Here is a 27,464-nt window from a genome sequence, read left to right as displayed (position 1 = left end):
GTCTGTCCCAGCAGAGCCATACATTTCAGCTCTACACAAATTAGGTTTAGTCCGCCTTGTGTAGTCGGCAAGCACAGCTGATCACATCTCACCCTATACAGATAACCTCTCCAAAGAAAGTGACCTATTGCAAGATATGAAATTCATATTTCAAGTTCTGTGTTGACTGAAGTATCTAAGTTAAAGTACGAGACATCTACCTATTATATACTGCATTTTATAATCCTATAGATTACTGAGCGAGTTGGCTGTGTGGTTAGAGGTGCGCGGCCATGAGCATGCATCCGGCAGATAGTGGGTTCGAATCCCCCTGTCAGCAGCCCTGAAGATCTTTTTCCGTGGTTTCCCATTTTCACACCAGGCAAATGCTAGGGCTGTACCTTAATTAAGGCCACGGCCACTTCCTTCCAACTCGTAGGGCTTTACTTTCCCATCGTCGCCATAAGACCTATCTCTTCGGTGCAACATAAAGCCACTAGCAAAAAACAAAATCCTATAGATTATTTAATCAAAATTATATTGGACGTGTACACATTTTACCTCGTTTGAGCCATCATCAGCACTATTATAAGGCTGGATTTCCCTACCTAATCAATACTTTTATTTATATTGAAGTACTTAAAACATTTTTCAATACCGGTTTTGGACTTTGTAATAGGCCATCTTCAGCTGCTGAAGAACCTCAATTTTTTATTAAAATAACATAGAATGTTAAACACTACTTATTCTAACAAGGGACCATCAATGTTAAGAAAACTTGGAACCAATTTACATACCATCCGACAGAGCACACTGAAATATGTAAAACCCTTGAATATTATGTCCTATCGTGCATGTATCTGCGAGGTACAGGGTGGTAAATATATGCGGGTGGAGGTCGTCAGTGTCCAATCAGAGTGAAGTTATTTTGAACTGCTGGCACGTTGTAAGGAGAAGCGGGCGAGAGAGATGGTGGGAGACAGCACTATGAGGGCAGTGAGGCATTGTGAGCTGTGTGCTCCTGTTAAACTACGGATTCATTTCTTTTAAATCATGACGCAGTAATCACAAAACTTGGAATTAACTTTGTGCATGTTTTAAGGACACAATTAAATACTAACTTGTGGTTGTGTTGTAATCGCATGAGGGATAAAAATATTCAAGGTAATCATTAAACACTCTATGTGTATGTACTGGTTAAACAATTACATACTCACCAATAATATGGCAGTCGTGTTTAATCCCCTTCAACATATTCAATCTCCTGTGAATGATAATGGAAATTAAGAAAAAGATGTTCAAAACACAATAGCTTCTTGCACCAACTACTTTGAGTAAAGAAAGCTGGTCACAGTTATTTTTGTCCTCCACAAGCAATTCGTAAGTACTAGTTCCAATCTTAACATAGATAAGGAATGGGTGAGCCCTGTCTTCGCAGGGCTCCACACGTAGGTCTGTGAAGACCCTTTGTGTCCCACGGGTTTGCCTAGTCTGGCCCTAGTGCTCCTATAAAGGATACCAGTGTCCGGATGTTGGCATTCCTGTCGTCTTCCAGGCTCACAAAATGTGAGCCAAGATATCGATGTCTAGTGCTTGCAAGAGCCTTGCACTGACAGAACACATGCGCGGAGGTCTCTTCCTCCCTACCGCATCTTCTACACATCGGATCCTGTCTGATTTTCATGATGTGTATATGTCTCTGTAAGGTATTGTGGCCTGTCAATAGTCCAACTACCATTAGTATTCTGGACCTATTAAAATTTATCAGGACCTTTTTATAACTTTGGCTAGGCCCTTTGATAAGTTCACGTGCCTGCCTTTCTGTGGTTAGCCTCTTCCAAATGTCTGAGTGAGACTGGTTTGTCCTCTGGGATATTACCAGTTTCACACTTCGGAGTGACACTCCTGGGAAGGGCTCTGGTCCTATGAAAGGACATTTTGAGCCTTGTTTTGCCCGTTTGTCAGCTTCTTCATTTGCACTGATTCCTGTGTGGCCAGGGACCCATAATAGGGTAACTGGGCTAAGATCACACAGCGTATCTAACATCCTTTGGCACTCCCATACCATTTTTGATGTTGTTCTAACTGCGCATAGTGCTTTTAACGCTGCTTGGCTGTCACTTCAAATGGTGATGCATCTTCTACGTCCAGGCATGTTCCATACATGTACAGCACAGGCCAGTATTGCATATACTTCGGCCTGGAAAACAGTAGCATATTTACCCATGGGAAGGGAGAGCCTTATCTTAGGCCCCCAGACCCCGGCGCCTGTGCCCGTCTCTGTCTGCGAGCCATCTGTGTACCATGTACAGCCCCCAGTACCCGCAGCCCACTCCTTCCTTGTGGATATCATGACTGTGAACTTATAATTCAGATTAAAACTAGGCTTCATCAGGTCCCTGATCATAATTGTCGCAGGGCAGATCTGGTGAAGCCTTGTAAGAATAGAAGCATGACCTCTTTTCGGATTCTTGAAAGACCTCCTCCGAGTGACCAGAGGCGGTAAGCACTCATTCCCGCTATTTCCTTAACATACAAATGTAAGGCGGGAAGACATGCGATGGCCTCCATTGCACATAATGGTGTAGTATCCAGTGCGCCTGTTATTCCTAGACACGCAAGTCTTTGGACACTGCTTAACTTGGTGGTCGCAGTTTTACTCTCAGAACCTGGCCACCAGACTAAAGATGCGAAGGTGATCGTGGGCCGTACAATAGAAATATAAAGCCACTGGACCATCCTAGGTCCTAGGCCCCAAGTCTTTTCGATGGCCCTGCGACAGGCCCACATAATCTTGCAGGCCTTATCCACCTTATGGTCTATATGTTTCTTCCACCTCAGCCTTGCCTCGAGGATTACCCCTAGGTACTTAACTGAGGTTGTCTTAACTAATCTTTTTCCAAATAGGAAAGGCTCTGACAGTCCGTCTAGCCTCCTCCTCCTCCTGGTAAATACCACAAACTCCATCTTGTCAGGATTATTACGAGTGATGAAAATCATTTTTCGTCCGTATTGAAAGTTTCATAAACTGTATAAAGGATAATATCTTTTTTTTTTATTTCCACCTATTGAATAAAAAAAAAAGATATTATCCTATATACAGTTTATTGTCAGGATTAACCGACAAGTCTGTGTCATGGCGTCATCTTTCCACCCTGCATAGGGAGCTCTGTACGAGCTCTGAAACCGTACTGGGGAAATTTCCCATCGCCATCAGGCTAATGTCATGTGCATAGCCTTGGGCATAAATTCCTCCAACATTTAACGTGGTAAGTAGTTCATCCCCTACCAGACACCATAATGTTGGTGAAAACACTCCTCCCTGTGGGCACCCCCTGTCCATATTAGTTCTCAACATTACTGCATTGAGGGTAAACAGAACTTGACGACCCTGCAGTGAGGCCATAATCCATTTTATGAGCATCCTGCTCATGCCTCTTCTCTCTAGACTAAGTTCTATGGAGCCCAAAGATGTGTAGTTAAAGGCCCCTTCTATATATAGGAGTACCACCATAGCAAGTTGTTACTGATCTAAGGCGCTCTCCAGCCTGGAAACAAGCTGGTGTAGTGCCGTCTCAACCGACTTACCTGCTTGGAATCTTAACATAATAGTCTGTGCTATTTTCAAAAGTTTCACCCATGCTAATTAGGCCTGCTAATTTCCACCCATGTCCACGTGACAAACGAAAGCGCAGTGAACATTCTTGATTGTAGATCAATGACATCCGTTTGACAATATTGTTACGCTGTTGGAAGTTCACATCAATATTATTTAACACTACGAAATCACATATGTACAGATAAGAAAGGATTTCTGCCCTATCAGTACCGTTTATTGTAGGAATTAGCTTACAGTACCGTTTTTGACCCTAATTGGTCATCATCAGCTGCACATAAATACCTTTACATATGTATCAAACAATAATGACATTACCCTGTCTTAAGGAGAATGCCGTATGGAAACACCATATCTGATTGTGTCCATATTGGGCAGGTTGAGTGTGAGTTAGTTATGTGTTTTGGTTTGACTTTCAGGTACATGGGTATAAAGCTATCTTCTTCAGGGCTAGAAATTTGACTGTAAAAATCTATCCTAAGCTTAAATCTAAGTTATATACAGAACATATTAAAATACATTGAAATAATGAGCATAAAACATTTCATGGACTTGATAGTGCGTGTCTAGAGTATATCTTCATCCCGTCATTATAGAGTCCATAGTTGTGCGGTAAATAATCTGGTGCTTGCGATTGTCGGTAATGTTGTAGGTCTCTTAAGAAGTCTTATTGTTTACTTAAATGATGATGATGATGACCGGGCGAGTTAGCCGTGCGGTTAGGAGCGTGCAGCTGTGAGCTCGCATCCGGGAGATAGTGGGTTCGAACCCCACTGTCGGCAGCCCTGAAGATGGTTTTCCATGTTTTCCCATTTTCACACCAGGCAAATGCTGGGGCTGTACCGTAATTAAGGCCACGGCTGCTTCCTTCCCGTTCCTAGGCCTTTCCTGTCCCATCGTCGCCATAAGACCTATCTTTGTTGGTGTGACGTAAAACAAATAGCGGAAAAAAAATTAAATGATGTCTTCACATGTATATATGATAAACTGCTTTCGTTGTTAACAAAATCCGATTATATAGACAGAGATAAGTATGTGCAGCTGTGAGTGGAGTCTTATTCCTTGAGTTTGGAAGCAGATGATATGGTCTTGGTCATTCGTGTATTTTTCTTGATGTTAGGCTATTGTGGTGGCTCCTTCCTCGTCTGTATCTGTGTGCTGGTGTTGTAGTTGTCTGTGAAAGATAAATAAAGTGTAAGTAGAGAGTTATAAGCTGAAGGAATGCCTGTATGTGTGTGCTGATGTGAGTGTGTACTTACTGTTGTTGTCGTGGCTGGGTTGCGTACGATCTGAGAGCTTGTCGTGTACTGCTTCGCGTACGTCTTGGGCTTGTGTCCGCTGCTGCAAGGGAAGTGAACGGAGGGGTGGGGAGAGTTGCTGTTGGGGGGTTGGGGTAGAGCTGGGCGTGTCGTTCGACGGTTCTATGGCCCGTGCTATGTTCTGTTTATTGATTATTTTGAGGTAGTCATTTTTACGGTGGGGATGGCTTTATTGAAAATATTAGTTTTTTCTGTGATTTCATTTATATTGTAATTGGGACTGGCGTACTGATCTAAAGATATATAAAACTCTTCTGTTATATTGAGCAAGGGGCTCCTGGGATTCACATTTAATACTTTTATGTCATTTGTGATGATCGTTAAACTGTGTTTATATTCATCGATGTGCTGGCCTATTGCAAAAAATGACTGTTTCACATCATTTACGTGTTCCGCATCGAGTGTAACAATTGTGAGACCAGCTGTATTGGCCGCACCAGTAGAAGCTTTACAATCCGATACAATGAACGCTGGAAGCATGATATACCAAAAAATTAGTCGGATGCTGTAAATTTGTGAAAATGGACACAAAGTAATTACAATACCAACAAAAGGAAGCAAAATCAGGAAGTACCTGTAAAACAAAGAAACATTATCTGGAAATTCAGTAATTGATGTGTACAGTTTTATAATAAAACAGAGGCTTCAATGACATTTCCCCACCGTTTACCACACAGGTCGAGGTCCATTCAGCCTATGTGAGAAAAATTGAGGAGCTGTGCAACCCTAGTCTGGAAAGCCAAAAGAATTCTTCACGCCAGTGTAGACTGAGGCCTTTTTCAAAATTCCATTAATTATTTGTCACTAAGTAATTAAATGTAAAAATGGGGATTTACAGTTGTCAGTCTATGCTTTACGAGACTTGAGACTTGTTATTATAAAAATGTTCCCTTTAGTGTTTTCTAGAATTTAAAAAAAAAAATGATTTCATCTATGTTCTAAAAAGTCCCATAGAGAAGAAATAATAGGAGGGTAAAATCAAGGGATTAGATAATCACAGCAATGTAATAATGGCGTATGGCCTCTGGAGAGACCTGGTGCGAGTCGTTTTCTTGTAGACGGCCTGTGAGGCGACCTGCATGTCTGTGAAGATGAGGGCCCTAACTAGGATCATTTCTAATGCTGAATACATCACACACACCCAGCCCCCGAGCCATTGGAATTAACAAATTAAGGATAAAATCCCAGACCTGACTGGGAATCAAACCCGGGACTCTCTGAACCAAAGGCCAGCACGCTAACCATTCAGCCATGGAGCCGGACATATCACATTGGGAGTAGATGACTGTAAAAATAATTAGTTTAAAATGAACTAGATTTTTCCAAATGGAAATTCTAAGTTCCCATGGAGGGAATTTCCATTCGGAATTGCTAGGCGGCATTAATTCCATTGTGGAGTTTTATCTCCCATATGCAGTTATCAGACTGTGCCTCTTAAATAGGCTTCTGATAAGTTCACCTGCATACACCTCAGCGTCAGTGGGTAGGGTCTGACACATCCCACTCTGATGAGTCTAGTGTCAGACCTAAGATGAAACGCTGGTTAATAGAGCAAACGCCTGAAAAGCCATACATTTAATTTTTGATTTGAGATTTTTCCAATCAAAGTACCTACCTTTAACTTTATTTCTTAATTGAATATTGTGAATGGTTAAATGACGTATGCAAACAGTTTTGACTGGTGTTTTCTGTTTAGATGGATTTGTCAACCTTCATCCACAAGCAGCAGTGTGAGTGTCTGAATGAGTCTGATGACCATCCATTTGCTCACTGTTTGACCAGTGGTGGTGGCTACCTTGAGTCGGACTGTGATGAGCAACTCATCATATCCATCACTTTTACACAGGCTGTCAAAGTTCACTCTCTCAAAATGAAGGCACCACACGACAAAGGACCAAAGACTGTGAAAATATTTATTAATCAGCCACGCACATTGGACTTTGATCAGGCTGATTCAAACCAAGCAGTTCAAGAGTTACAGTAAGTATTTTAACACTATTTTTAGTTTCGTCTAATGTATTAACATTTTGATTTCAGAACTGGCCCATTTAACTGACAACAAGAATACCCTTTTTTGTTTCTCTCAAAGGGCAGAGTAATGTACGTTATCTATGTACGTGTATTTCACAGTTAGTAATGCTAACTTTTGAGGACTTTGAACTGTGCCTGGATAATAGTGATCTAAAAATATTGACTGCTAGTTCCTTCCTCACTTTTCCTTTTTTTATCGTCCTTGTTTGTGTGAAGTGTCTCAGCAACGCTTCCGAGGTAGCTGACCACGCAGAGCAGAGCTGCTACCTTTCCTCCATAACTTAATTAGGAGGCTTCAGGAAATATTGTATGTCACGTATTAACACTTACAAAGTTTATTGAAGTTTATCAAGGTAATTACGGGGGCTTTTATTTTTTTCCAAGGTCCAAATGGTTGCAAAATTAAAACCACAGTGATAATCCGATGATACGTTGCGCAGATGTGTTTTGCAGGGTCTTTAGTATGCCCGTCAACTACGTCATGTCACACTTGTCACTTCTGAGAGCGCAGTGAGCACGTAAACATGCCTAGAACAATAGTCTTTCCCGCCAAGTGTGAAGTGCGTGCTGTTATTCATGCTGAGGGGTGCAGGCAGCCAAAATTCATGAGTGACAGCAAATTGCGTCAATGGTACAGGATCTTTGAAGCAGGAAGTACAGATGTTCATGATGCAGGCGGTCAGGAAAAGAACTGAGTGTCAACCGATCTTGTTCAGCGAGTGGATCAGGTCATTAGAGTAAATCGTCGGTTCACAATTTCTGTGTTGAGTGGTTCATTTCCTGAAATTTCAAAGTCGGTTCTCTATACCGTTGTGAGATAGAGATTTTAGTACCGCAAACTCTGTCCGAGATGGGTTCCCAAGATTCAGTCCGAACATCACAAAACAGCGAATGGGCCTTAACGTTTCTCTAGTGAAGGAGATGATTTTTTGAACAAAATTTTCACAGGGGATGAGACATGGGTCCATTCGAAAACTAAGAAACAAAAGAGCAATCCAAACAGTGGATGCATTCTCATTCCCCAAGGAAAGCAAAGAAGTGCGAGTGAACGTTCTCCATCGGAAAGTGTATGGCTCCAGTGTTCTGGGACCAAAAAAGAGTTTTGTTAGTGAAATTCATGGATCGTGGCAGAACCATCACTGCAGTCTCATACAGCTTGACACTTCAGCGTCTGCGAAGGGCAATTCAGAACAAGCAAAGAGGATTGTTGCATTCGGCCTTGTCTTTCCTCACGACAATGTTTGGCTGCACTCTGCACATGCAACAAAGATGCTCCTGCAGTGTTTTTGATGGGAAGTGTTTGATCACCTACCATACAGCCTGGGCTTGGTTCCCTCTGATTTTCATCTCTCTGCTTACATGAAACGCTGGCTAGAAGGACAGCATTTTGGCACAGACAACGAGCTGCAGACCAGCGTAGAGAAGTGGCTGATAGCACAGTTGGCTGCCTTCTATGACGAGGGTATACATTTGTGGTTTTTCACTGTGATTTTAATTTTGCGACCGATCGGACCTTGAAAAAAATTATAGCCCTCATATTTGTCCTTTATGAATATCGTGCTTTCCAATCAGAGTTTTGTAGTTTTCTAGGATGCAAAAGTTAGCAGAGAACCTTAAATAATAGGTTACCTCAAGTATCAGTGTTGGCCCCCAGTTTGTTCTACCGGTACATCCATGACATGTTGGAAATTCACTTTGCAGATGACCTAGCATTAATTTACAGGAGCAATGATCTGGAGTGTTGCATGGATGTATTGACATGAGATCTCTATCAAAGCCAAATAAAGCTGACTGAAGGGACAACATTTCATCTCTATAGTAGGGAAGCTGCACGTGATGCTCACTTGCTAAAATATCTCGGCATCACTCTTGTCAGTCATTGTCATAACACCAGCACTGTAGCAACGTGTCAACATGGTGAATCCCATGCCAACATTGTCTTCAGCCAAGCACTGTAGCAACGTGTTATCATGGAGAAGAACATGCCAACCTTTACTCGGGTCATGTAAAATGCACTCTCATTTTGTGCTTAAGTTGGGGACACATTCCCTGTGTTAGAAGTTCGCTTGTATGAGCACAACTCAGAACACAGATATGTGCACTGCTCTTTTCTCATTCATACTGTTGATTCTTGTCAACTAGTTAGAGAATTATTAGGAAATACGACATGTGGTAACATAATCTTGCCCCATCTAGATAGAAGTTGAAGCAAATATTTTCCGTGTGATCTCACCTGCACTTATTATTCCCCTGTATTTATTCATACATATGCCACAAGTACAACAAGTTGGTCAAAAATAAAATGAAATTGAGGGTGCTGAAGAAGAAATTATTAATAATTTGAATTACTTTTATTACACAGATTTTTCCAAGTAAATGTAGAAAATGTAGACACACAATTCTTACCTTCCAAACCATCTTTGACCCTCAATCTTTCAGAATGTGCTTACAAGCATTGTGTACGGGATAAAAATCCTGGGTGAAGAATGGGCTGGGACTGAGGTGAGGAAATCTTCTCTATGGGAAGTGGGTGGGCTGCAGCTCCGAATACTTTATATTCTACTTTTGGTGTGATCCATTGTGCTTTAATGTGGAGAAACATACAGCAATGACTGATGTCTAGCTGAATAGGACTGCAAGGTCCATGCCCATTCAGTGGATCTCGGAAGAAAAAAAAGCTGAGGTGTAGATACTGAGCAAGACAGAGGCGAGTATGCTCTGAACCACAGGTGGGCTATGAGATAGCCCCGCTCAGTGAGCTAACGCCATGAGCTCTGTAAGAGCAGTGAGTAAGAGACTTCTAATAGTTTGTGCTGTAAAGACTAGATGGGGCAGACATAGCCACAGCCACCTGGCTGTTTATGCAATACAATCTACAGTTGGTTCGTCGTTCATTGCGGGAGTCTTCGTTATCGCCACTGATGATTTCTTGGACTGGGGACTAAAGGCTCACAGGAGATGACATCATCTAGACTCATCGGAATAAGGTCAACTGGCCTTAAGTCCGAATTATGATTTAAGTTCTGTAGGAATTATTTCTCAAGCACATGGATGTTGCAACCTTGAAACAGTTGACTGCTGACTGTTTACATTAGCATGTCGGCCTAAACACAATATGTGTTCACAAAAACAACTCCAGCTAACCTACAGTATAACTCAACTCCACCATCAAGACCACTTCCTTATATATGTCGCCTGGCCAGGCTTCTAAAAGGATATGTCACAACATATCTTCTAGTAAATTCTGGAGTGCTTAAAGGAAGGTTCTGTATAGTTCTCATCTTACCTACTGTTATTCTGGATACTACAATGTGTTGTATAATACTGTAGTGGATTACACATGATATATACAGATAATAATAAATTATATGTTATTAATTACAGGTTCTTACATTAATAAACTCATATATACACAGCATGTTTCATAACATAACCTCACGAACAACGTGATTGTATTGTCCATACATATAACTTAAGTAAATAATAATAATAATACTAATACTAAATGGGTGTAAACACTTCATAGCTGTACCTCACAAGTCATAATAATAATAATAATAATCACAATCATAAAAAAAAAATTGAGCTTGATATTGGCATTATTTACCCATGGATTAAAGAATATTGTTTTCAAATTATATCAGTTTATCACACTTGCATCAGTCTTTACAAGCTATTTCTTTTTTATTCAATATTGTGTATTCTTCATCTTTAGGCAGCCTCTGTGTAGAGGAAGAATTTGTAATAAAAAGTAAAATGCTGTATTCATAGAGGGCCTTCTTCAGCTGAGTATTTAAGACAGATTTAGAAGCTAAAATAACATTAAACAAGACAGAACACTAATTTATAACCAACAGATTGATATTGGTCAACAAGTCCTAACTTAACACAAAAATCCTAAAATGACATAAATCAACAATCTAAAAATGTGTTAACCTTATAAAGTGCTACTAAAAATACTACACACACAAAAACTACAAAGTCCACAAGTAATAACATTGTCTTAAAGATCACTGGAATGTCTATCCCAAGTAACGTGAGTTAAAAATTCTTGTAAAATGTTCCGTCAATCACACTAGTAAACAAACATGTTGCCTTATCTTGATCAATACGAATTTGAAGAAAATATTGTTGTGAAATATACATGTAATTCATTCGTCAGATAATTATCTGGGAAAACAAAAGAAAGACAGAATAAATTAATAATAATAATAATAATAATAATCAGTTGTATTGCCTGAAGCTTTATATGCCTCAGAAACCATATGCTTAGGTGGTCACTCTAAAATTACAGAAATTGAAAAGCAGGAGCGGAAAATTATCAGGAAAATTTATGGTGCTACGAGAGAAAATGGAATGTGGATTAAGAGGAGAACAGCGGACCTCTACTCCTTCACCGACAGGTTTACTGATGCCGTACGGAAAAGGCGCCTTAATTTCTATGGCCATATCTACAGAATGAACAGCAACAGACTAACTAAAAGATTATTCAAAGTAATCAACTCAAAGAAGGTCAAAATAAAATGGCTAGAAGAAACTAAGGCGGACCTCCAAGAAATAAATATCACAGACATCATGGAAAATCGTGGAGCTTTTAGAACAAAAGTAGCCAATCATAAATTTAGGGAGAAACCAAAAAAAGACAACTGGTAGGAAGTGGTCGACAGAACGCAAGATGCAACACAGTGCATTCATGAAGAGATTTTGGGAGGATAAGAAGGCACAAACTATGAAACCAACTAACAAGTTCAAACGCGCTCTATGAATGGGCATAACGAAGAAAGAAAGAAAGAAAAAATAATAATAATATGTACTCCAGGGCTACATTTAATAGACAGTCATCTTGACTTGCATCTCATAGAGGTTTAACATGTAAACATTGCAAGTGTGAGGTTGACGCAAAACTGATATTACTCAAGTTTGAATGTTGAGGGATGTTGCTACTGACGGAATCCGGAAGCAGTGGTAAGGGGACAGGCAAAAGGTAATGTACCAGGAACTGTTCCAGCCCTGTACATTGTTTTATAATTGCCGGATTATATGGAAAAGGGACGGCAATAATATGTGTTCATATGCCCGACATCTTGTGCGAGCGCGATACGAAGCTCCTCGTGGCGAGCTGGACATGTCACGAGCAATGAACCTGCGGGTGACATCATTGCCACATGTGCGCTTTTCTCTCGAATGTACTGGAAGGAAAATGTCTAACTTTTTAGCCAATAAAGTTATGGAAATGAGACATCATCGTGTAGCTCATGTTCTGAACGTAAACATATGTCAGTTTCAATAAAATCCATCACGGCATTCAAGAGATATAGGCGAGAAAGGATCACACTTCCCCCAGTGAGTGGCAAGCAACCTTGGGTTGTACGGGATATAAGCAGCAGGCCAGACCGTAGCAATTCAGTTCTCATTCTTCACAGGTGGCTCGCATGTCATGCTGCACGCGACGAGTTGAACTCAGTATTCATACTGCCGGACATCGTAATACCGGTACTTAGATAATTTCGACGGCAAGTTGACACTTAGTTTCTGTGAATACCAGTGAGTAACTTATAAATTGTTGGACTTGCAATTCGTCAGATATTCAAACTTAGGAAACTAACGTGTGTATAACATCAGTCATAAGGCTTGTAATATTTCACCAATATTTGAACTTGACAAATATCTTAATTTTCATGTGAATAACCATAACAAACTTGAAGTTAGCACGGCTACTTTACATTGTAATGGTCTTGAACTGTTTCATCTTAGAATATCATGAGTGTAGGTTGCAACATGCTGACTATTTTGAGTATTATCAAAGCCTAAAATATTTTAATTTGTGCCGAAAGACTGTTCGCGTATTGTCATAACAGACTGTACCATTTGAAACAACCCGCGTGGATAGACTGTATAATGAACTTCGTAATTCAGTGATATGGTGAAGTATAGAATTCATGCACGAATACTTGTAGTACTGTGATAGTGAGAAGGAACATTGTGAGATATTACGAGAGAGAGCCATTTATTTATTTCTTTGCTGTGAAAGTGAGCCATGATAAACTGTGGTTTGAATGAAAGTTATTTTTGACAATACGAACAGTGTGCAGTAAGTGTTGAGATGAACTGTGCAGAGAAGTGTATTTTCTCATTATCGTGATTTACGATAATAGACAGTGCTCCAACATATTTCTCAACCAGTGAATGGTGATTACTTATGAGACAGTGATAATCAGTTCTAACAGTGCAAAATCAAATGGTGCACATTTTCAACCTAGCCAGTTGGACTTTCTCGTGTTAAAGCCACTCTTTTATTAACATGAGAAATCCTGACTCAAGACGACGGAGATTTGATGCAGATCAATGTGGACTTGGTGGTACTACGAGGGATAGTTCCAGGGACGTGGTACTATGGAACATCGTGGCGTTTGCTGTTAGCTGAGTTCCAGATTGCTGCTTGCAGAGCAGTATTCAACTGTTCGAGCTCAACAAGAAGGCGTACGTCAGGTGATATCAGTGCTTTTTCCGTTCAAAAATATAATTCTGACTTTGAACAGAACTTTTATAAACAGTGTCATTACTGACAAAGAACATTAAAAGCTCACTTACTTAACATTTCATAAGCTTGGAAAATTAATGCTTTACAACTCTTAAAGTAAATAACTGTGTGCTCTCGTAATGTCCTATTATCGGAACTTTGAAAAATCAATTGAGTGCTTCATTCATAGTGGACCAAGCTCAATAGCTGCAGTCGCTTAAGTGCGGCCAGTATCCAGTAATCGGGAGATAGTGGGTTCGAGCCCCGCTGTCGGCAGCCCTGAAGATGGTTTTCCGTGGTTTCCCATTTTCACACCAGGCAAATGCCGGGGCTGTGCCTTAATTAAGGCCACGGCCGCTTCCTTCCACTTCCTAGGCCTTTCCTATCCCATCGTCGCCATAAGACCTATCTGTGTCAGTGCGACGTAAAACAAATTAGCAAGCAGTAGCATTCATAGTGGAAGTGTATCATAAACTCTCAGTTTACAATATTTACGTAAAGTGTACAATAATTTACAAAAAATAGGACAATACTCAGAACTTTATACAAGAAGATCAGGTTTAATTTCAAGTGTTTCATATTTGAGTTTGATGTGTTCACAAGAAGGAATTATCAAATTTATGTTATTTAATTTATGTAGAAAGCATAATTTGAAATCGCAAGTGCCAATAGAACAGACCTTAGGATTTCTTATTTACTTACAACATGCTTTATTATTAATTTGTGCCATGAAAATTATGGTGGACATAACTGATTGAGAAAAGACATTATTCAGTTGAATTTTACTTGATCAACTTAATTTTTCGGTATTCTGTTGTTGAAATTGGGATTTATTTTCTAGTAAATATCTATGATTCGGCGATATAATAGGGTGACCTTCCAGAGATTGAATAAAGGAAAGAAAAATATAAATTATTATTTCGCCTTGCGATCCTCCCTCTCTGTACCATCTCCTAAGGACTACGCACCCCTCAGTAAGACGTCATGCTCTTTAAAATCAACTTTTCCTGGTACAGTAAGGAGGAAGGGAAGTTAGTTTATTAGTTTTGCAAAATATATTTAACAACTCATTAGAAGTATACCTATTAATTTTCTTGGTTATGTCATTTAAATTCAATCTTGAATTACTTTTTGGTACATCTTAATGTAGATATCTTCAAGAATGTTAAGTAACAGGTTTTTTTTGTGCTCTATGTATAATTACCAAATCATTACCCAGGGAAATATTACGAGTGTTAAAAGCCAACATATGCTTACTCATTGCTGAATTTTCTGTGCTTTTTAGCATTAAAATGCTTCGGATACCTTATCTGAAAACTTCTGCCCGTCTGACCTACGCAACTAGTGTTGCATCCTTGGCATTTTATAAACTCCTGAATTCAAGTATTTATTATGTGTAGCGCTTTAAAAAATCCTAGAATTGGTGTAAGTCTCTTAACATGATTCTTGTTATAATTCTTCTTGCGTTCCGGCCTTCTAAAGACCACGTTACAATTTCAATTGTTCCTCCTTAGTTGTTCTTTCCTTTTCTTCCAGTATTCTTTCATTGTTTCACTGTGTTTCTTTTTCCTGTCTTCAGTCCGCTTTGTGCCTGTTTTCTTTTCCTTCCTCCCTTGGAATCCTTCCATTTGTAAGACTTTCTTCCTAAAAATCTTTCTTTCCAATAATTCTTCTTCTCGTATGTTGTTCCTTTCCTGGTCTTTCTTGACTTCTTGAATCCAGGTGGTAGTTGATTTCTTTTCCCAAAGGTACTTGAAGATTCGTTTAGTTAGTCTATTGTCATCCATTCTGTAAATGTGTCCAAGAAATAGCAATCTCCTTTTTCTTATTGTTTCTGATATGTTTTCTACGTTCTGGTAAATTTCATTGTTACTTCTTAATTTCCAAAACTCAGCAATTCTTAGAGGACCTAATATTTTCCTTATAATTCTTCTTTCTAATATTTCTAATTTATCAAGCTTGTAGTTCAGTGCTAGACATTTGCTGGCATAAAGGCATTCTGGTTTCACTACTGTGTTGTAGTGCTTTATTTTAAGTTTTCTTGATAAGCACTTTTTGTTGCAAGTATTTTTAGTTATACCGTACGCTCTTTCCATCTTTTGTATCCTCTCCTCTATAGCAGATTTTTCTAAACCATTTTCTTGAATTGTCTCACCCAAATATTTGAATTTCTTTACCTTTTCTATTTGACCAATATCCATTACTAAAAACTTGTTATTATTATTATTATTATTATTATTATTATTATTATTATTATTATTATTATTATTATTATTATTATTATTAAAGCTACTTTATTGTGGCAAAGTTAGGGTTCACAGCCCTTTGTTACACTTAACCACTTCATGTATATAAATGTGTACAAATTTACAAAATAATTTTTGCAATTTTACAATGTAAGAATTTCAACAATTTACATTTTAATATATAGTAACAGTGTAAAAACTGAAATGATCTAATTTAAACATATTAAATCTTTACAAACCAACTTATAAACTAACCTAAATAAATTACTGCTAAACTAAAGTGTCACTAACTAAACTAACTAAAGTAAAGTATAACTAAAGTATAAACTGGAACGTGTTACAATATACAGTTATATTCACTCTCATTCATGCGTCCCATTCATACTCAAGGAAGACTAGAGATGCTTATAAGACGATGCTTGCAGAGGATTTTAAACTTCTCTGATGTCATTGGGGAGTTGCGGTGGTTGTGAATGATCTGTTGTAGGTTGCGGTTCAATGTACAATAATTTCTAGCATACAGCCTGACCAGATATTGAACAGGTGTAGTGAACTAAGGTAGTGAAATCTCATGGATAGGTACGGAAGGAGTGTTTTCACAAAACACTTGATACACCAAAGTAGTCGCATGGAGTCTACGTCTTGTCATTCATTCGTAACCAAGATAACTGTCTATAGTATGGAGATATGTGGGTATATGGACGTATGTCGAAAGCATACCTGATGCAAGCATTTTGGGCATGTTGCAGTCTCATGCCTTGCTCATTATTGATATCATTAAAAACTGTATCACAGTATTCAAAACTTGGAAACAAAAGTGAATGAATGAGCTTTATTTTCACTGACCAAGGAAATATATTTTTAAACCTCTTCAGGGGATGCAGGCTTTGATATATCTTTTTACACACATTCGTCACATGTTGCAACCAGTTTAATGTTTTGCTTATAGCCACACCAAGATTCATAACTGTTTTATAATATGGAATAATGGTATTGTTTAGAGCTACAAGAGGAACTTTGTATTGTTTTAAGACTTGTAAGTTTTTCAAAGTGCTGATGATTATTGCTTGCGTTTTAAGAGGATTAATTTGGAGATTGTTACTCATTGCAAAATTACTTATAAGACTTAAATCTGCCTTAACTTGTTGTACAGCACTCTGAATTTTATCAGTTCTTGAGTGGTGGTAGATCTGCAGATCATCAGCATAAAGATGATACTTGCGATGTATAATCGATTTGGCAACATCGTGTATGTAAATTGCAAATAGCAGTGGTCCAAGTACAGACCCTTGGGGGATGCCATGGGGTTTGTTAAGCCACTCAGATCTGTTATTATTTACTGTGACACACTGACGGTGATTTTTGAGGTACGAACTGAAAAAATGTATTGCCTTCATACTGAAATTTAATGAATCCAATTTCGGAAGTAGCAGTTGAGGAACAACGGTATCAAAAGCACTAGAAAAATTGAGTAGAACCAGTACAGTCACTTGTCGAGTATCCATTGGGTTACATAAAATCAGCTTCATGGTCCGTATCGTACTTACACAGATTCACAACTAAATCTTTTATTTGCCACCTTGTCGATACATTGAATTGCTTAAGGCAACTTATTGGTTAAAAGTGGTACGTGTTTCGTATATTATAAACATCTTCCGCCACATAACACTGTTTAGATGAAAAATTCATATAATGACAAAATATCAGTGCTCTAGAGGAAGTGTCCTTAAAATTAACATAAGAAGATTGACAATATTAAAGACAAATTACAAATTATGTTATGTAACATATAGCTGTAGAACTGCACTAATGTGCATGGCAAGTGCAGGTGACACCCAACCTTGTCCCAGATTTACTTTGCCTGAGTGTGCCAGTCTGGCAATACAATATCACTCCTAGCGAACCCTGGCAAGATCATGCTTCCTGCTGAGCGCTGACTTTCTGCTTACTCAGGATAGTCCTCTTGCCATTTAAATTCCTTTAAGTCTTCGCTGTACTTTCTCAGTCTGCTGAGCTGTGCCTACCTATCGTACCACACATGTACTGTACTACATAAAGTTTCAACTCCACACTCAATTACACAATTACAAAGACAAACACCACATTTCCAACTCTTAATCGCCCTCCACCCAACCACATTTTCATAAATCAAATCTTCTCAACTATAAGCCCACCTCCAAAACACATTTTTCCATTACATTTACTATACAAACACATACCACCATATACCATCTTAACTGTAAATATACCTCCAAAACACACTTCACCATAAAGTTCACTATACAAAAAACCTACCACCATGTACCATCAACTCCACCTCATTCTCATCCTCTCTCTAACCATTACCCAGTAATATTTCACAATCGCTATACCTTTCAGCTACAACATCGCTAGTAAATACACACACTTCAATACCTATCATTACACCAGTTATTCACTTTTCTCTATCTTATACTTCATCACTCAGACAGCTTCTAACTTTCTTTACTGAACTTCCTACTTCTTGTCACTACATCCTCTTCCTTTCTGTCTTTCTTGTTGCACAGCTCTTTTAAGCTCATGGTTCTCCCTTTTCTCAAAGTTTCTCCTTGAGAATTGTCAATTTTAACTCCTTCTGGCCACTTTGGTACTTTGCCATCTCCACGTTCAACCCCGAATACGTCTCCTTATATGCTTCAGTGCCTGAGAGCTCTCCTCGGCGCCATATTCATCAACCTCTCTTTATCACTGTTCTGTCCACTCCATCACTACAAACATCTCTCTGTTTTCCTCATCATTTGTCCCTTCCGAAGCGTTAACTATGTCCTCATTGGACTCTGTTCCTTTCCATGCCTCTCACCAGGTGGGTTTCCCTCACCCCACCTTTCTCCCGCACTCATCTCGGTGTCCTCCTGTTTCATCTTTCCTTCTAGGTCCAGTAATTTGGTCGCAGACCAGATCCTTCTCCACCTGCCTTTCGTCACTACTCATTGCTGCCCCCTAATGAAGGCTCTCAAACCTTGGTGTCTAGCTCTTACCAAATGTTTCTTAAGAATTTTTGCATTCTTTATCCGTTCTTCCCCTGTCTCTCTTAATCCATATTTTATACCTCTGTATGTTACCCACATTTCTAATCAAAGTGGATAACAGGTTCACTTTGATAGTCCTGTTTTCTTTTATGTTATCTATTCTCTCCACATCATCTATGTCTACTTCACTAAAATTAATTTTCATTTTGCCCTGGATTAGGTCCACCACTTTGTGAATCATCATTTTGTCCTCTCTCTTCTCCTCTGGAACACCATATTTAAATAGGCATTTCTTTAGAAGGTTTTGACTACTGGCTTCTACTTCTGATTTAAGCTTCAACGCTTCCTCTTCTAATCTTATTTTTTCACTTAATGATGCAACTTCGTCATTGTTTCTCACTTTGTATGTTGTATCGTCTGCCTTTTCCTGGAACCATTTCTTCATTTTCTCGAACTCCTTCATTTGCTCATGTATCATATTTTTAAGTAGCTCGAACAGGCAGACTTCATTTACCAACTCTTTTATTACCCTTCTAATTACTTCCATGTCTTCCCAACTCATGCTTCCACTGGAGATCGGCCCGTAATTTAATTCAACTCTCCCGATCCATAGTATTACTATAATCACCGCCGCTGTCAGTATCATCTCCCCCTTTATTCCCAATTCCATTCTGCTTCCTCCAACTTTCACTTCTTCTTTCTCCCCTGTCATCTTCCTGTAACTGCCCTGTGTTGTTCCACACCAATCATCCTCCTTGAGCTCTTCATTTGTTTCTTGCACTCCCCTCTCTCACTACCGGGATCGTCTACATAACACGTCTGCACTTGTCGCACACTCAGGCTATGCTGACGAGAATAGGTAATATTGCACCAATATTATTATTTATGAAAGATAATGGTATGTCATCATTACCCGGAGCATCTGACTTGAGGGAGTAAATTACACACTTCACATCATTCGCACTACCTTTTTTGAATGTAAATTTTACTTGATTTACTCGGGAATTAGTACTTATGGTGTTAATATCAGCAGCAGTTAGGTTATCTGGATGATTATGATGATTATTATCATTCTAGTGTACTTATCATAATCATTATTAGTGTATGCTGCTTTTATAAAATGAGAATTTAGATCAAGTGGTATACTGGGTGCCTGCTTGGTCAGGCTGTGACCTATACCCATCTGATGCAGATGATTCTATATTAGTGCTGAACTTCCCCTGTTTATCTCTTGAATATATTTATACTTGCTATTACGAATTAATTGCTTAAATTTATTTTGAAGAATACTGTAATTTTCAAAATCACTAGTGCTTCCAGTTCACATTAATCGCTTATAATACCAATATAATGGTCCGTTATTGGACATTATAAATTTTCCGGCTAACTCATTCCTGGTTGCCTGCGTTTCGCCCTCGTGTGCTAAGTTAGGCTCGTCAGTTGGGACTTAGCACACCACCCAAGACGCAAGGCTAGTGCATACCGTGGAGGCCGAGGGCGAAACGCAGGCAACCAGGAATGAGTTAGCCGGAAAATTTGTACTGTCCAATAACGGACCATTATATTGGTATTATAAATTTACTCATTCAGGACAAATATTTTTGGTTCCCTATAGGAATCAACATCTACATCAATTAATCGCTTATACCATGCATCACAATTTGCCGTGACCTAATTTCATTTGTTAGCCAAGGAGACAAAGGGTGAGAAACTCAAATTTGCTTCTTCAGAGTGTATTTGTCATACAATCCTAGTATTAATGAGTTCAGTCTGTCAACCATATCGTCGTCATTAGTCAGTAGAAAGTCGTTCCACGACAGTTGAAAAAATGAAATGTCTTATGGCTTTTAGTGCCGGGAGTGTCCGAGGACAAGTTCGGCTTGCCGGATGCAGGTCTTTTGATTTGACTACAATAGAGTTAAACTAATGTATTATTAAGGTCCACCTTTTCAATACAAATTGTACAGAGTTTAAATTACATATATGATTAGGGACTAGTTTTGACCTAACAGTAGGTCATCATTAACCTAAAGCAAAATTTAAACATAAATACCGAAGAAATTAAACAATGTAAAGACACATAAGGTCTCTTAAATGTACATACCATGTGAGATATTGAGAAAAGTGTTATAGAGACTTGCAGCACTATGTTAAAAATAACTCTATTACAGAGATTCATAAAAAGTCCAGTGCACATTAAAAAGATGTTAAAAATAGGAATCCTTGAGTTGCTGGATAAAGAGACTAGTATATGCTGGCTCCTTAAGATGCTGTTATACAATTGAAGAACTGAGCCGAAGTCACGTCGTTCATATACGGTTAAAGTCGAGTGTGCCGTACATTATTAAAAAGTTGTTAGGGATGGAAATCTTTAAGTTGCAGGTCAAGGAATTCAATATATGCAGGCTCCTTAAATATGATGTTATACATTCGAAGAACAACTGAGCCAAAGTTAAGTCGTTTTTAAAGATGTTCATAGACGTAAAATCACATGGATGCTAAAAAAGGCTCTTCTGTTTTTTGGAACTTGAAGGAAGGTGATTGTTGTGCGTAGAGTCTTAAGAATCCAGAGATGCGCTACACTATGTTAAAAAGTAGAGATAAGTCCAATCCGCCGTATAAAGGTAAAAAGTTGTAAAAATAATCCTCAAGTTGCTGGTCATGGAAATCGATAAAGGCTGGCTTCTAAGTGATGTTGCTGTTCATTCAGAGATCAATTGAAATTGTAGTAACATTGTCTTCTCAAGATGTTTATAAACTTGATATATATGTGGATGCGAATTATGATGCTAGAAGAAAGTTCCTCTGTTTCTAGAATCTTGAAGGATAATGGATGTTACGTGAGGCAGATTAACATATATCGAGTTAAATAAAGGTGGATAGAAATTCACAGATCAATGCGACATTTGACTCTGAATAAATGACAGCAAAGAAAGAATTAAGTCAGGTGGAAGAAAATAAATAAAATACGTCATATGGGAAATTACGTCGTGTTATAATAAGCTGAAGAGAGAATTGTGGGTAGATGAGGTTCAAAGGAAATCTTGAGAAGGAGGTGAAGGAAAAAAAGAAGCGAAAGTAAAGGAAACGGAAGGAGAAAAAAGGGGGGAAGAGATTATTAAGGCGGGGCTGACGGATGTGGGAATATGGAAGGTTGTTTAAGTCAAGTACTGTAAATAGAATGAAAAATGGGACCTTTAATACTTGATTTTGATTGTCTGAAAAGCTGAATGAGCAGGTCAAAAAGAATGTTCGGTTTTTTTTTGGAAATGTCATTAAGATTGAAGTTTGAATTAAAATATTGGTCTAGGTGTATAAAGCAGTTCTCTGATATGTTAAGGAGGGGTCCTTTTTTCATAATTTTGAGAATTTCCATATCATATTTAATGTCTGAAAATTTATTGTATTTCAGGGCATTGACATGTTCCAAGTATCGTATTTTAAAGCTTCTTCCTGTTTGCCCAACATAAGAAAAATTGCAGCTGTTGCATTTTACCCTATATACACCAGATTTTGAAAAGTAATCAGTTCTATTAATAGACGATGAGTTGTGTAAGACTGTAGCGTTATTATTGTTGGTTCTGAAGGAGATTTTAACATCATGATGTTAAAAACGTTAATGACCTTAAAGTTCACTTTCGGTCATTGGGGTAGTAAAGGCTCGATGAATCATACTATTATAAGCTATTATTTTATGGATTCGTGGATGAGAGGAATCTTGACGAATGGTGGAAGCTGTTTGGGTAGGTTTTCTGAAAATATTGAATTTTAAGGAATTTGGTTGCCTAATGATGGTCAAGTCTAAAAAAATTTATTCTTTCTTCATATTCAGATTCAAGTGTAAATTTTATGTACGGGTCAATATTGTTAAGGTTGACAGGAGTGGAAGCAGTGTCTGTTGTGCTCTCATCTATGATTACCTAAGTATCATCCACATACATAGGTGGTTTGAAAAGTTCTCGGAATGCACTAGAATTAAGTATCTTACCTCGGTGGAACTGCTTTTATTTTTCAACATAGTCTCCCTGTAGACTAATGCATTTGGTCCAGCGATGTTCCAATTCCTTGATCCCATCTCGAAAATGAGATTCCTCCAGGCCTGCAAAATACCTCTCCAATTCGGCTGCCAGTTCTTCCCTTGTAGAAAATCTCTGTCCACCGAGGAAAATTCAGCTTGGGGAATAGATGAAAGTCTGATGGTGCCAAATCAGGTGAATAAGGTGGATGTGGCAACAATTCGTACCCCAGTTCATGAAGTTTTGCCATGACAATAACACTTGTGTGCGGCGGAGCATTGTCCTGATGAAAGATAACCTTTTTCCTTGCCAAACCAGGCCTTGTTTCGTGTATCTTTTCCTGTAGTTGGTCTAGGAGGTTTGCGTAGTATTGCCCCGTAATTGTTTGGCCAGTAGGAAGATAATCTATCAACAGAATGCCTTTTGCATCCCAGAAAACTGAGGCCACGACCTTTCCGGCCGAACGCACTGCCTTTGCTTTCTTTGGTGGTGGTGAATCAGCATGTTTCCACTGCTTTGACTGCTGTTTTGTCTCTGGGATATAGTAGTGGACCCAAGTTTCATCTGTAGTCACAAACTGGCGCAAAAAATCTTGTTGGTTGCACTGAAAACGGGCCAGACTTTGTTCAGACATTTCCAATCTGGTGCGTTTATTGTCCAATGTCAAGAGCCGCAGCACCCATCTTGCAGATAGTTTTTTCATACCGAATTCTTCGGTTAAAATATAATATACCCATTCAGAAGACATCCCTACAGCTTGAGCAATCTCCCGCACTTAAGAATATTATTGAAGTAGTTGTTGTTATTATTATTATTATTATTATTATTATTATCCATTTTAGTATGTTCTAAAAAATCCAAATAGATTTCAGCCAAGATACCCGAAGCCGGCGATCCCATGGCCAAACTCTACTGCTGATAGATAATACAGTCGAAAGTGAAATAGTTATTATTTAAAACTAATTTCAGGATAGACATAAAATCTTGTATTTCCAAAGCACTTAGGTGGCTGTATTTACTTAAGTTGTTTTCAATGATAGGGTATAATTTAGAGGTTTGAATACTAGGCTACATATTAACAATGTCGAACGAGTGAAGGGAAGTATTAGGTTGGATATGAAACTTATTTAGATTCTCAATCAACTCTGTAGTATTTTTAATCGATTTGATGTCCGTAGTCGACCTGCGTGTCGTGATGAGGATGAAATGATGATTAAGACGACACACACACACACACACAGCCCCCCTGCCAGCCTTATTAACCAATTATGGTTAAAGTTCCTGACGCTGCCAGGAATTGAACCCAGGACCCCTGTGACCAAAGGCCAGCACGCTAACCATTTAGTCATGAAACGGGACGAAAGGGAAGTGACGGTTAATAAAAAACAAGTGCGTAAACAATCGGATCGCTGTTGTATTATAAACGTTAATAATAGCAATATATTGAGTACAGTACATGGGCAGAATGGTTGAAGTTTTTTGTATTGGGTAGTTGGTGTGGCAGCTGTGACAGTAGTGTGTCATGCGGTCTGATGAGGCAACCGTGGAGTAGGTAGAAAAGCACGTTATGTACACGAAGTACAGTAATAGGGACGAGAGACAAAGAATGCAATGTGTGAAGAAGTTTATTTTTGTGAGATGTTGATTATGACTGTGCTTGTAAGCTGTAACATAACAGATGTATTTCATATATGAATGAGTATTGTCAGTTTTTGAGAGTTATTATTAAGTTTGTTTTGAAAGATCTTGTGTAAAATGACTGAACATATTAGTTGCCTGCACTGTTCGGGTCACGTTGTGGATCAGTGATGTCCACGGCAAACATCTCTTCCCAAATCTACCTTAACATGCTTCCACATTCTTCTTCAGCCTGTTGCTATCATGTCACATACTTTTGTTGCTTGATGATGATGATGATGATGATTATTATTATTATTATTATTATTATTATTATTATTATTATTATTATTATTATTATTATTGTCATTCTAGTGTAATTATTATCATAGTCATTATTATTAGAACCGAGCTTGATAGCTGCAGTCGCTTAAGTGCGGCCAGTATCCAGTATTTGGGAGATAGTAGGTTCGAACCCCGCTGTCGGCAGCCCTGAAAATGGTTTTCCGTGGTTTCCCATTTTCACACCAGGCAAATGCTGGGGCTGTACCTTAATTAAGGCCACGGCCACTTCCTTCCCACTCCTAGCCCTTTCCTGTCCCATCGTCGCCGTAAGACTTATCTGTGTCGGTGCGACGTAAAACAACTAGTAAAAAAAAAAATTATTATTATTAGTGTATGCTGCTTTCGTAAAATTTAAATACTATTGTATTCCCCTTTCCTCCCAAGCAATCTCAAACGTGACTATCTTTCTCTCTCAACTCTGTATTCCTTATATGACCCCTTCTTATTTTTCCTGAACTTCATTCCGCTTGCCTGTATTTTGTGTTCCTTGGTGGTGTCCCATGTTTCTGCTCCATGAGCCAGGATAGGTATGAACCTTTTTTTTAAATGGGATTCTTTGCATTCTAATAGCAAATCTTTTTAAGATCCCCCCTCCCAACTGCACTTTCCTGTCTTCTGATATCTCGCATCCTAATTACTGCCTCCACACACTCTCTTCTCCTTTCTTGTTACAACTGTCTTGCTTTTCTTTTATTTTTCATTCATAATTGCTTTCATTCCACCCATTAATTTGGTCTTGTATTTGTTCCCTCACTGTCCCCAAACTACGTGTTCTTGTTTTTCCTTCCATAATCTTCCTGTTGCTGTATTTTGGTGGATGTAAATTTAATTACTATACCGTACATCAAGTTTTTTGAATGACTTCATTGTTTAATTTTTTTTTCTGCAGGTTGACGCCTGAAGATCTGGAGGGTGGCCCGATAAACCTTCGCTATGTTAAGTTCCAGAATGTGCAAAATATCCAGTTGTTCATTAAGGATAATCAGAGTGGTGGAGAAAAGACTCAAATAGATCACTTTGCCATCATTGGCTCTCCCATTTCAACAACTAACATGGGGGAATTCAAGCGAGTTGCTGGCAAGAAAGGGGAAAGTCATTAGATATTATTGACAAATCTTCCATACAGAATATTACCATTTTGCAGCAAACTATCAGCTTTGACTCCAAAGCATTTATTTATTTCATGGGATGAGCACTATGACGAGTAGATTATCCAAAAAGACAAATTTCAGTCAGGTATCTCAATTTGCATTTTCAGAGTCAGGTAATTTGCCAGAGAAACAATTCAACATTGCCGTTTAGTGTTTTGTAATTAACTAATTTGTTCATAAATAGACAGTTACTCATCAGTCAAATGCTCTTATTAACTGTTGAACAGATGTAATGCCTCTGAAGGGGTAATAAAGCTACTTTTATTGATTTTTTTATTCCATGCATTGTTAAAAGTTCAAGGAAAATTTTAACGATAAAGAGAGCCTATCGAACCCATCCTTCTGTTGGGAACCTTCCTTCCTTTTTTCATCTGATGAAGACAAAATACACAGAAAGCTCTTAGCATTATGTCCTTCAGGCGGTAAGGCAATCTTCATCTTATCTCAATGGATTGTTATTCAGTATGTAAACCAGAGTTATTTTAATATGAAATGCCAACTTGAACTGCCTGATATTGTATTGGACATCAGGTGAGAATGTAAACAAAACTGTCCCTAATGATGCTTTGTTGGAGGAAATGAAAACCAAACAAGTGTTTGCTGATGAAACAGATACAAGCTAAACCAGACCTTTGACAAGAAGCGAAAAGAATAAGACTGATAATCAGCAGAACCAAGACAGAGTTGAAAGTGATGGGAGTAAATACTGTTTAGGTAGCTTGGTTTCCTCAGACAATACCATAAAACAAGAAATCGGCAGTTTCTCATTTCTATCACTTCATTCATCAAATAGTTTATGATGAAACCTTTCTACTGCCTTCCAATTTACTGTATTTGTGTATTTTGTGTGTCTTTTAGTGTCCAAAGACATTTTCTGCTCGCCAGGTGCAGGTCTTTATATTTGATGTCCATAGACAATGTGCTGACGGCGTACGGAGTGGATGAAACCAGGTGTCAGCACATAGCTTACTCCTGTGGAGTAACTACAAGGGGTCTGCTCAAGGCTTAAAGTCCCCATCTGATGGACATATCACCATCAGCAGCATCATATGCCCTCACTCCATGTAACACTGGGGAGAAATTGTACACCACCACCTCTTCTGCATTCTGATGGTGAAATTCTTATCCCACCAGCAGGACTCGAACCGGCTAACCATGCCTTAATTATCATGACCACCAAACGAGCTACTGCCTCCCAAGGTTGCCCTGTACAGAACATATCTTGCACCAGCCAACTGCAATGAAGTTGCTCTGTTCTTGTCTACAGGACACCTTTTAACAAAATTAACTGAATTCTTATAGAACTTAATAATTATGGATGTTTACTCTCACACTTTCTCCCGCTCCCGCATCGTAATTCGAGAGGAAGGCTAATTTATCTCCTCACAAAAGATTGACTATAGACTGGTCCTAACTTTTACTTGAAAACCACTTGATACTGATGATATAGTTTCTCTTTATATTGTTCTAAGAATTGAACTCATTTCCCGCCACCGCCAATAGCATATAATTATTATTTATAAATTTCATTTTCCGTATTGACAGATTCAAAGTATAGATAAGAAATGTGTTTTCCCACCATTCAATACACAATTTATTTTAATAGATTAAGCTAG

General features: G+C 38.6%; 1 protein-coding gene across 1 annotated transcript in view; it reads left to right on the top strand.

Annotated features, from left to right (window-relative positions):
• The window catches only part of Txl (Thioredoxin-like), a 51,096-nt gene extending 24,972 nt beyond the window's left edge, over positions 1-26,124 (top strand). The window contains exons 4-5 of the mRNA XM_067148769.2: positions 6,611-6,894; positions 25,587-26,124. Coding sequence (XP_067004870.1) covers positions 6,611-6,894; positions 25,587-25,797 — 495 coding nt within the window. The 3' untranslated portion in view covers positions 25,798-26,124. The remainder of the gene's footprint in view (positions 1-6,610; positions 6,895-25,586) is intronic.
• Positions 26,125-27,464: the final 1,340 nt, after the last annotated feature.

The sequence above is a fragment of the Anabrus simplex genome, chromosome 5 (assembly GCF_040414725.1).
Source record: "Anabrus simplex isolate iqAnaSimp1 chromosome 5, ASM4041472v1, whole genome shotgun sequence".
Taxonomy (NCBI): Eukaryota; Metazoa; Arthropoda; class Insecta; order Orthoptera; family Tettigoniidae; genus Anabrus; species Anabrus simplex.
This window is presented reverse-complemented; position numbering and strand designations above follow the sequence as displayed.